General features: G+C 40.7%; 2 protein-coding genes across 2 annotated transcripts in view; one reads left to right on the forward strand and one right to left on the reverse strand.

Annotated features, from left to right (window-relative positions):
• The window catches only part of s100w (S100 calcium binding protein W), a 72969-nt gene that overhangs the window by 23941 nt on the left and 36804 nt on the right, over nucleotides 1–12224 (forward strand). The gene's annotated exons all lie outside the window — the stretch shown is intronic.
• LOC146659134 (neuronal acetylcholine receptor subunit alpha-7-like) lies at nucleotides 549–8305 on the reverse strand. Its single transcript, XM_085423017.1, has 10 exons — nucleotides 8227–8305; nucleotides 7057–7196; nucleotides 6474–6518; nucleotides 5366–5475; nucleotides 5206–5285; nucleotides 4837–5004; nucleotides 2708–2902; nucleotides 2131–2217; nucleotides 1905–2014; nucleotides 549–1784 (listed from the first exon to the last, which is right to left on the reverse strand). The coding sequence occupies exons 1-10, from the start codon at nucleotides 8276–8278 to the stop codon at nucleotides 918–920; spliced, it is 1854 nt and encodes a 617-aa protein (XP_085279143.1). The 5' UTR covers nucleotides 8279–8305; the 3' UTR covers nucleotides 549–917.

The following is a 12224-nucleotide window of genomic DNA, read 5'->3' on the forward strand; positions in this document are numbered from 1 at the left end:
CTAATCATCGATTCTTCCTTTGCAGTCTGAATTTTACTGACACCAGAGCAGATAAACTATAATATTACAAATCATGAACAAAATAAGGAGTTTTGAAACATTTCTTTTCAGTGCAGTAAGCTCTCATAGATAATCAAAAAGCATCCTCCTTAACGATAAACAGAGGGCATGTTTGAAACATCACGTCGATGCAGTGTGTAAGTTTACAGAAACTAAAATGCAATAGACAGAAAATATTCCCTTGACGGTATGCGAGAGGTGTTTTTTAGCACTTCACTACCAACTCAAGCAAACACAGTTGCTAAAGAAGATGCAGAAGTTCATCCGTAGTGCCTCTGATTCATCACATTTTTTGCAGGCATAGACATCCTTCTAAAAGAAAACCTTGAAAGAAAATGAATTCAATTGAAACCCATACACCACCTTGATACTGTTAACAAAATATGGGCACTGCAGATTTAAGAAATAACAGTTTTCACTAATACTCAGTACACAAAGCTAGGCTTGATGTAACCCTGAACTTTTAAACTCTTACATAAGTTCTGCTTTAAAACCTCTATGTCTAGTTTCTCTTGACTGGGCAGCTGTAATCCTATTTTACAAATTTAATAAAGTCAGGCTGTGGGATAACTATCTTTAAGGCGTCTATTTCACAAAAAGCATTTATTTCTAGACTAAATATATGTTAGTTAGTCCACAAACCATCATTAAATAATGAAACAAAGCACTGTAACAGTGTTGGAGGCATGATGAGGTCTACAGTATACAGGATAAAGGACGAAACTGACGTGTCACGGTCCATGAAATACTCGCTGTTTACTTCCGACTGCCTTAGAGAGCAATTGTGCTTCCAGCACGTCCTTATCTGTGTCATCTCTTAACACCTCCTTGGTCTATCAAATGTCTTTTTTTGCCTCTTAGAGGAAGTCTTTCGAGAGTGCTATTCCAAAGTTGGGTGCAGCCATAAGGATAGCGATGGTACAGATAATGTTGAAAACACTGAATCCAACCAGGCACAACCGGTCGATGACCGCCGCGGCAAACTGCCACTGCTCTGCCAAGCTCAACTGACGGTCCTGCTCACGAACACGTTCAACTAAGAACTGCACCTCTGCCAGAAGAGCCTGCAGCTGGTTGTCCACTGCCACAGATCGAATCATCCCACTGTGGGCATGCAACACAGCTGATCTCCCAGTCCCAGCCTCTAAGCCGCAGACTCCAGAAGCTGTGGTTAATTGGTCAGGGTCCAGGCACACTGGAAGTTCCTGTGTGGGGCTCACAAACTTAGAAGATTGGTGTTGGTGATGAAGTGGTATATCGCGGACTGGTCCCCCTCGTGCTCCTGCTCCCTCTCCTTCTCCTAGTTCACTGTTACCCCTACCATGACTGGTGGTTCTGTTTCTCTGGATCGGTTCCAGCTCTGCTGTGGTGTGGAAGGTCTGGAATCCCATGTAAGGCAGATGCCCATTAGGCTGGGGTTGTGGGTTGGGACTGGGATCTCTGTGAATGGGATTAGGGAGGATGATAGCCTGAGAGTTTGGACGGTGAGGCAGTGAGTGTGGCAAAGGGAGGTTGAGCTGTGCCAGGCTGGCCTGCAAGGAGTTCAGGCCCTGTGGGAGGACGGAGGGCGCTGGTGTGGGGATGGTGGTGGTGGTGGTGGTTGGAGAGGACAGGGTCTTGCTTTGGGAGTCTGCCTGACTGTTGGAAAGAGTAGGCACCACTCCCTCACCTGGACGCTTCATTCGCAGAAACCAAGGAACCCACTGCAGCAGAACTAAATTCACCTGAAAGATACGGACACAGATACAAATCGAATGAAAGAACAGGGAGTCACACACATAAACACACTTCAGATAAATATGTATTGCATTGTGTATAATATCTCACTCACTGTCACAACTTACCCAGCGTGGCATGTGTCCACTGTCGGGGTTATGGTGATGGAACTGGAGGACGATGACTGTGGCTACCACTGACATCCCAACTATCACCATGGTGCTGGCGAAATACTGACCTGAAACACATGTGAGACTTTGCTACTAATCTGTTGGCTATAAACGGGATTATCATCCTGCAAAATCTCCAACACTGACATGCAAATTCACATGCAGTCGAAAAAAAACCCCTGACCTATCAGTGGTACAGAATCTGAAGTGGCGGGCATAATCTCTGCAACCATCAGCATGAAGACAGTCAGAGAAAGCAGAACTGTGATGCCTGGAGGCCAACACAAGACACCGGGGAGTCGTGGGTTGCAAAAAAAGAAAAGAAAAAAGAAAAAGCCCTTAAGAGAAGAAAATACATGAGTAAACTTAGTAGAACTGTATATTTGGTATGCTGTACTTGACTTCTCGCCATAATCATCTGGATTACTGACACTCCCAGGAAAACTTATTCGATTTTACTGTTTTTCATCTTCCCTCTCATCTTTTCTGCCTTTGTCTTTCCTCCCTACCACGACATCCCTCCTGACACTGTACAAAGGCTCTGACTGAAGGTTTTCCAATATTGTTAACAGAGAAAGACTGCTGGAAAAACACTGGAGTGAAATAAGCCATTGCCTTCTCAAGAGGAGTGAGGAATAATATGCAGCTAGAGAACATATTTTATCTTAGAAGCAGATTCACCTCTTGTTTTTCATTATCTCCCTTGCTTATTGTCAGACTGTGCCTTGTCCCTGCTCCCCTGGTCACTTATTATTCCTCACCCAGACTGATTTTCTCCCCAGAGTTGGCAGGCAGCAGGAAGACCAGCAGGGTCATGGAGGAGAGGAGCACACAGGGGATGAGGAGGTTGAGAGCGTAGAACAGGGTCCTTCTGCGTAACGTCACCACAAAAGTAACGTCGGGGTAAGGCTCTACACAGCATTCATAGAAAACCTCATTACGACCTCCTGGGACCTCTGAGAAAAATTAGGAAGCATAGAGATATAGGAACTGCGTAAGCGATGAGAAAGCAGGGAAGCAAAAAATAAAGAATATCAGAAAATCAATATAACTAATGAAATGTATTTTGGTGCATCCACTGAATATTTGTGATTGTATGTGGGGAAAGCTGCATGTATATCCAATACTGTGCAACAGTCTCGAGTCATTTCTTTATATTTTGCTTCCGAGAAGACAGACTTGCTTGAATTCTTTTTTAAAAATCGACATGAGCAATAGTTCTCTCCTCTCTCTGAAGGTCTTTCACATTTTTTTGTTTGTTAAGCCACTTAACACAGACCTGGGAATCATTCAAGTGTAAAAAATGTGCCTATCTCAAGGGATGAACCAGTGTTGTGTGTACACTTAACAGCAGACAAGTTAGCTAAGAACTATTTTAAATTGTATTACTTTATTAGACACTAGCGGCCTATTGCAAAAAACATTGAATTTGTTCAAATTTCTTTATTTCAATCTAGGAAACATGCCAAAGATAACACAGTTTGACAGGCATAAAATAGTGTTTTTACACCCACAAGGTGATTCCCAAAGTACTATTAGCTGAAAACTTGGCATATCTGGGCAAGGTGGGCAATGTGTCCTTAATAAATTTGAGGAAACTGGACAAGTGGAGGACAAAAAAAGAAGTGGGAGGTCTAAAAAACAATCCACCAGAGATGAACGGTATCTGAAAGTCATGTCCTTAAAAAACAGTAAAAAAAAAAAAAAATGCAGCAAAGACCACCTGACACAGTGCCTGAGATGTATCTGGCCATTCCATTGATGCATCTACTGTCATCAGAAAGCCTCAGTGGAAGCGAGGCTGTCAAGAATCCATTCTTAAGGAAGGGAGACAAGGAGAAAAAGGCCGAGGTATGCCAACCTACTCAAGAACTGGACTGAAAATCAGTTCAACAGGATGGAAGGATGACTTCAAATTTGAAGTTCAAATCATTGTCAAGGTCAGGAGAGAGGTACAACAGTAAGTTTCGACAGCCATCCTTTAAACACAGCCGAGGCTCTGTCATGGTTTGTGGCTGCATTTCAGCTAGTGGTGGTGTTAAAACTGATGGAAATATGAATGCAGAAAAGTACTATCAGAATTTGATCCATAATGCAACTCATCTAGAAAGCATCTGATAGGCAGCAACCGCAGTTTTCAGCATCAAAATGATCCAAAACACACTGTCAATACAGTAAAAGGATACCTGGATAGAAAAACACACATAGGAACACTATCAGTCATGGATTGACCTCCCCAGAGATTGGACCTCAACATTATTGAAGCAGCGTGTGATCATAAAAGGCAGTAATCATCCAAAGAAGAGCTTTGAATCTCCTTCAAGAAGCTTTGAGAATTACTCCTGGAGACGCTTAAAGAAAGAGTTCAGGCCATGCTGATGAATAAGGGTTGACTTTGAAGCTCATTAGAATTGCACAAGCTGTGGTTTTTGCCATACATACTATATTCTGGGTGGGTTTTTTACACAGGTTTAGTAAATTACTGCACATATAATTAATATTATCCTATCAAAGTATTAAAAAATAATGAGTACAAGACTTTTGCACAATACTGTAAATCAGAACTATAAGAAGAATCTGGCACAGGACCAGCATTATAAAAACAGAGCCCTTAAGAGACTGTAGAAACCAAGGACTGATGCTATAAAAATTATGATTCCGTGTTGCATGGGATATTTTATAAGGATGTAAACGTGTATGGAAATATAAAACATCACAGCAAAAAGCATTCATGTTCTTCAGGTTCTATGGCAACAAATCAGACATGCACTCATATATAATATGTATTCATTAAGTGAGTCTTTACAATTGCAATACTGTATGGTGTTAATGTAAGCACAGTTACTAAGCAACACAGTCTGTCATCCATGCTTTTGACAGCGGATCCTACCCAGTAGGTCCCACTCGCCATTGGCCATGTATCCTGATACATCTGCCTCCTTCATCTGGATGTCCAGCAGCCAACCATCAAATGTCCATGAGCCAAACTTCAGCTCACAGCGCTGGATGTCAAATGGAAACCATCTCACATCGACATTACATGTGCTGATAAAAATTCCTTGAAATGCATAAATAACAAGAAAAAGCAAGTAAATACTGGATAATAAAATGAATGTTGCTCAGTGGTGCAGCCATGTGGAATTAAAGGAAGACGAAGTTATTTAATGAAACGCTGCAGCATTAATAATAGTGCAATTATGCAGAATGATTAAAGGTCTAAATGGTTTGAAGGAAAATATAAACCTCTGCTAAAACGTACCTGGAGGCAAATACTCACAGAAACCACTGGAGTTGACCAGCACATAGGTCTTAAAAGTCGCATCAAACTTATCATGAGCGCTGAAGGACAATAGCACAGTGACCAGTCAGCAATTACCAGCAGCACTGGTTGCACACACCCGTATTTGTACGTCACATACCTGTTATACAGCAATATGTCAGGCGTCCAGACCTGGTCGGGGGTAAAACGAAGGTTCTTTACTCCAGGATATTCTGACTGGTTCCACTGCAGGTAGTGGTCGTACCACTGCTGGGAGACACAATTATAACTCCATGAATGGAAAATGATATTTAAAAAATACTCTCCACAAATACATAAAAAAAACTGAAGGAAGACACACCCATTATGATTTCTATATCGTAGTAGATATACAAGCAGCTTATCCTTCACAGCAGTAATGTCAAACTCGTTTTAGGTCATAGGCCACATACAGCCCAAATTGATCTTAAGTGGGCCGGGTGAGTGAAACTCCCTTTTTTGTCAGTGCAACGAGTCCATGAGATATCTTGATATAGGAAAAAGAAGTGTGATTTCCACAGTACATCTCAGTTTTTCTGCATGATAAAAATGCTGCTGTAGTAAATGAAAGGAAGCTGCCAACAAGATTTTGGGGGCTTGTGAGAAAATGTGTAATGAAAATGTTCCCATAGCTCATTTATTTATTTATTTCACAGTGGCCCCAGTTTAAAAAATGAAATTTTGTTTTATAGTAGATATTTTAAAAAGAAGAGGAACTTTATGCGGTACTTTATTATTTTGGTGTAGTATAAATTGCCTTTCTTAAAAATCCTGAACTCACACCTTCTTTAACATTTTCTAAATCCACCCTGTGGGTCGGACTGGAATCATGCCGGGCCAATTCTGGCCCACTGGCCTTATGTTTAGCACCCCTACTTTACGGTATGTCTCTCCTCTTTTACAGTTACAGTTCTGACAAGTTTCTCCCTGGTGAAGAGGGAATTCCTTATCTCAGCAGAAGATGGTAAAGTTGTCTGAGGCAAAACTTTGATATGGGTTATAAAAAATAACGCTGACATGAGACAAACAGCTTAGTCGTTTGGCCCAGATTCAGCCAATTCTCAAGATACTCATAATAAGGTCATGTTTGGGGTTGAAGGAAGAAGCTGTTCCCTGCTGAGCAGCATATAAACTAAAACCCAACTTGCATCTAGGTTGATACTGTGCATCTGCAATGGCTTTGGGTAGACACAGATCAATATTACATTAATGTTATCCATTATACTCACCATCTGCAGCCAGGCGTTTGTGGTGAGCAGCTGGTTCTTTTCATCCTTACATGGCAGAAAGAAAATGAGAGAATAAATGATTTCGTGTTTGAAAGAATGAGCTCACATGTTGCACAATGGTCTTAAAACAATGTACACTGACTTTATATTTAAATGATTTCTGGCTTTTGTAATTGTGTCCCACGTCCGTGCTTTCTTATGCTTTTCTAATGTATGTGATGTAAAATGTCCACAATCCTCTTTATGGGTAAAAATGTCCTTTTAAAATCTTTCATACGGGATAGAAAATCATGTGGATATCTACCAAAGTAGAGATTTTTATATTATGCAAGTCATTAATAACTTTCCTCTTTTTGTGACTGTCCCTGCACTGAAGTTAATCAAGAACATGCTGTCAGGGGAAACAGAATAAGTGTCTGAAATTAAATTTACATAAATGAAAGACTGAGGATTCGTGCCCCGATCTCAAAAGCAATGAAGCTTTTGATTATAAAAGGGAAAAAAATGCATTATGGAAAATGAGGAAAATGTGACTTTATTTCTTGTCTGATTGTAATGCATGCATGTTTCATGCCAAACGTACCACATCCATGACCTGCATTAGTGTAAAAGAGAACTGAACAGTGAGACTGTGGGAGTCGTTGGCCACCGGTCTCTCCATGGGGTTGTAGTCCCGCAGCAGCTCTTTGAGCAGAAAGCGTTGGTAAGGACCCTGCATTGATACTGAACATGGGAGGGGAAGGGAGTGTAAGGGAGGGGAGAAGGACGGAGAGAAAATTTAAAGAGAGATAAATAAAGACATAAGAGCACAAGGTAAAAGTCAGACACAAAAAGAAAGCTGTGTCAAAGAAGGCAGGGAGCAAACATTTTAGAAAAACGGTGCGATTACAATGATAGAGTTTAGAGTAGAGTGCTGTAGAAATTATATAGGTGGCTAGAAGCGAAGAAGAGGCACACTAACAGAGGAGCAGATGACAAGCTCAAATTGAGGTGAAATGGAGCGCAAAGCTATACGAGAGACGATAACATAGGCAACAAAGAGAAACGGGTTTGAGAGCACAGAGAAAGAAGCCTACTCTTTCTAATCACTTACATCGCTGATTGATCGCCAGCATACTGTCAGAGTTTTCTACTGCTGTAAAAATGTCAGCTTTATTCCATGCGGAAAATACTGAGGCCATTAAACACTGAGACACCCTGGACAGACACACACAGCAACTTTGTCTGTTCACCCTATAACTCCGAGAGGGCTTCAAATCACTCCTGATTTGGATCACTGGTGGATACAGGAGGCACACTGAGTAACTTATAAACAGTTACTATATGCTTAAAATGGAAAAGCACATGAAAAGTGCTATAGTAATTGGTGTGAGATTAATGCACTCAAATTTACACTAACTAAAACATACGATCTATCTATCTATCTATCTATCTATCTATCTATCTATCTATCTATCTATCTATCTATCTATCTATCTATCTATCTATCTCAGCATCTAAAAAATCTAAGCCTCAGCCAAACCTATGGGATCTGCAGTGGAGATGATTACATCGTGGTGTTGCAGGCTCATCATAAAAATAAATCCATTTTTCTGTACGGCTGTGCACAAGTGGCCACTCTCTTTGTCTAAATCAGCTGCTTTGTCCCCAGTTACTATGATCCGCTACCTTTACATGCAACAGCACATGCAGAACAGGAAACACACACTTGTTCGAGCACAGTCTCGCTCAAAGCGCAGTGAAAGTCACTCACCCCGGAGCAGAGTCGCAAGTATCAACAGCCACAGAGCCACAGTTTGCTTCATTCTGCATTCCTCTGTATCGGCAGAGAAAGAGTGGTAAAAGGAGAAATAGAGGGAGAAGGTGAAGATGAAGGAAGATTAAACATGTAAAGTGAGGAAAAATGGGGATGTGAAGAGAAAGAGAGGCTGTAGAAAACAAGTGGAGAGAGCTCAACACCAGCAGCAGCAGAGCAGGGAAAGGAGGAGAAAGGGTGAGGAAGAGAGAGACTGAGAGAGTGGGTGAGAAATGCAGCGAAATGACTGCTCCTCTAAAGACGGAGAAGCTGTTTGTTGGAGTCGGTCAGGTTTAGAGACATGGGGATGCCCTGACCTGTGCTAAAACTCATCATCCATGCATCCCTTCTCAATATACCCTGCAGACTTTATGATATGCGGTTATCTGTGACTACATGTCAGTCATCCTCCATCATTTTATGATGGATTCATTCAGTTTTTCTGGATTGATGGACATAAAGAGCAGCTTTATTTTTGGAGGAGATATAATACGCAGAGCTGTCTGGGTGATGGTATTTTTAGTAGCTATTGTCCAGCTGTCTTTAACAGTTATTAAATCAGTTAAAATCACAGGAAATATTATATATATATGTGTGTATGTGTTTTAGGGTTTTTTCACTTTCTAATTTATACCAGGAAGCAATATTTAAAATCTGTCTTGCTTTTGAGCTAGTCTGATCTGACACTAGCGTATTCACAGAGTAGTGGTGACACCCAATGGCTATGTCAGTAAAATGCAATATGCACATTAACACACTGAGCAAATTTCGATAGATTGTTTATTCTTATCAAGTTCAAATGCTGTTAAAAAGCATCTCCCAGATTTCTTTACGGCTTGTTAAGGACATTGTAAACAATTTAAAATCATTTTTGAAAGCAAATAAACAATTATAAGGCAGAGATCAATATTAGCTGTAAAAGACACTGCTACAGTAACAGTGAGAACAAAGGGGGAAATACATAGAAATACTGTTTATAAATGCAGCCACGTACTGTTGTTAGCCTGCAAAAAAGTCTAAACCTTGTGTGTCAATTAATAAATCACTTCCACCAAAATGGGAAAAAAAAAATCCACCTTGTTAAACAAAGGTGGTCAAAACATTTTGTTGCTTTGTCAGAACAGCAGTGGACTTCAGACGTGCGTTCATCATCATCTTCTTCCAAAAGTGTTTTGCAGTGTGACAGGTGGAGAACCGTCACCTATCACCAGGTGATTTCTCTTTATTTACAGATCGCATTATCTGTGGTGTTTGGCAAGGTTTGAAATTCAGTCTGATTTTGCTTCTACCTGATAATATTTTGAAAACTCACCAAGATACCTGTGGCACACAGATATATGCCTCATGATAACTACCTCGGGATAGTCTCAGTAATGTTAAACATTGAAAAATGTTCGGTGACTCAATACCACAAAATCAGAATTCCTATTATTCACTAAACATCACTGAGCCTGTTTCCAAAAACCCCACTGGTATTCAGGTATTATTTTCTATCCAGCCCTTAGCTTTACCCCTCACATTAAAATGACTGGACTATTGTAACTCCATCCTCTCTGTCTGCTCGCTAATGGAAAACTACTGTCTCACTTCCAACTGGTTGTGAATTCAGCAGCTCAGCTTCTTACTGGTTTTAGCAGACAGAATCACATCACCCCTCTCTTGGCTTGCCTCCACTGGCTTTCTGAACATTTTACAATAGATTTTAAGATTTTACTCATCCCTTGTTAAAACTTGTCTGAGTCTGGGTCCTGACTGTAGCTCTATGTCTGTTCACAGCTTTTCCATCAGGGGCCCTCAGCTTTGTAATAGCCTGCCTGAAGAGATCTGAGCCCTGTCCAAAGAGCCAACTAAAATAAATACCCCAAATATCTTTCTGTTTTCTGGATTCACTTAGTCTTACACAGCGGTCCCCAACCTTTTTTGTTTTGCGCCACGGACCGGTTTATGCCCGACAATATTTTCATGGACCGGCCTTTAAGTTGTCGCGGATAAATACAACAAAATAAAACTAGTACCGGTACCGAAAAAAAGAAAACGCGTGAAAAGACCAAGGAAAACCTAGTAAACGATAAAAACGATAACAAAATAACCCTGAAAACCGATAAAAACCCTGAAAACTATATATTTCACACCTGAACCTCAACTCTCGCGGCCCGGTACCAAACGACTCACGGTCCGGTACCGGTCCGAGGCCCGGGGGTTGGGGACCGCTGGTTTAACACAAAGCTGGCTATCAAGTTGTTGAATTAACCCAGGTTTTCCTTTTTTAAGTTCTCAGGAAAGGAATGGTGTTGGCACCATCTGACCGATTATATATACATCCAGTGGCAGCAGGGTGGCTGATTTTGAAAAGGAAACTGAAACTATGCTATGGGAAAAATATGGTGAGATTAAGCAGCTGCTGCAGAAAAAGTAAGACTGGAAATGAGCAAATAAATTAAAATATTGAGCCTATTTCAAGCCAGGAAAGAACAGATTTATCAATATCACATCTCTGTTATTAAAAGAAGGGAGAATCTCATGGGTTACAGCCACATTTTTGATTCATTAATATATAAAATACAGTCTTCGTTTTTATTCTTTCAGCTGCAGCCTCAGTTAAATAATGCTTTGAAAGTAAAGGATAAATGTAAAAACAGAATCCAAACATCATCATCATCATCGTTTATTTGTATAGCACTTTACGAACACACCAGGCAGACCAAAGTGCTGAACAACACAGATCAAAACAACAACCAAATTAAAAATACCATAAAATCATTACATACAATAAAATAAATAAGAAGGTGTCAGTTTCCTACAGAGTTAAAAGCCAGGGAATAAAAATAGGTTTTCAATCTGGACTTAAAGACCTGCACTGATGACGCTTGTCTAATTTGGAGGGGAAGGTTATTCCAGAGCATCAGCGTTGTCTACATGCAAATTCGATATAGCACGTAGTTGCTCTGTTTTCAAATCACATACTCAAACTTACAAAGCAATAAAATTAAAAAACTGCAGACATTAAAAAAAAGGAAAGTTGTGTCTACAAATATATCATCAACAGGGAAACACAAAGTATGAGATGCTATTAAAAACTTTAGATCTTCTTTCTGTCTGGATCTTCCAGGAGTGCTGACAATGTTTTCCAGAAAATTGATTGGTCAGTAGATGGTGATTTCATACTTGCTGATCTGTAGTCTGGAATTTTGCAGTAAGTTACCATGGTGATATATCAATCCTTTCTAATAAAGAAAAAACAGGCTTAACCCTACAGTTACCTGGATAAGATGAAAACCTGCTTCGTAGGACAGGCCTATACAATCCTGGTCACTCCCACTGAAAACTGAGCATCTTCAAGTCTTCCTCCTGTCTTTTTGTTAGTACTACTGTGTCCAAACCATACATCATAGCAGGTCTCACTACTATCTTGTAAACCTTCCCTTTCAGTCATGCTGCTATCCTTCATTCACAAATTATCCCACACAGTTGTCTCCATCCACTCCTGCCTCTCCTTCGCTTCTTTTGTGCACAGCCTATAGCTTTGGCAGTGCTACATATTTAACTCATCCACCTCCTTGCACCTCCCTCTCATTCACATGTATGTATTCTTTCTTAGTTCCTCAGATTTTCATTCTTCTACTCCTCAGAGCATACCATCAGCTCTGCAGGTTCTCTTACAGCCACTCCCTAATCTCATCATGGATCACAATGTCATCTGCAAACATCACAGTCCACAGAGACTCCTGCATGACCTCATCTGCCAGTCTGTCCATCACCACTGCAAACAAAAATGGGCTTGGAGCAGATACCTGATGTAATCCCACCCCCATCTGGCCACACACCTCACCACTGTCCCATGTCCTCATACATGCCCTTCACCACTGTCACATACTTTTCTGCCACTCCTCACTTCTTTACAGTGCTACAGTTCCTCTTGTCCCCCTATCATATTCTTTGTTTAAATCCACAAAGAC

Source organism: Rhamphochromis longiceps, linkage group LG11 (genome assembly GCF_057381845.1).
Source record: "Rhamphochromis longiceps isolate RC_006_pf linkage group LG11, R_longiceps_female_GT1.1, whole genome shotgun sequence".
NCBI lineage: Eukaryota > Metazoa > Chordata > Actinopteri > Cichliformes > Cichlidae > Rhamphochromis > Rhamphochromis longiceps.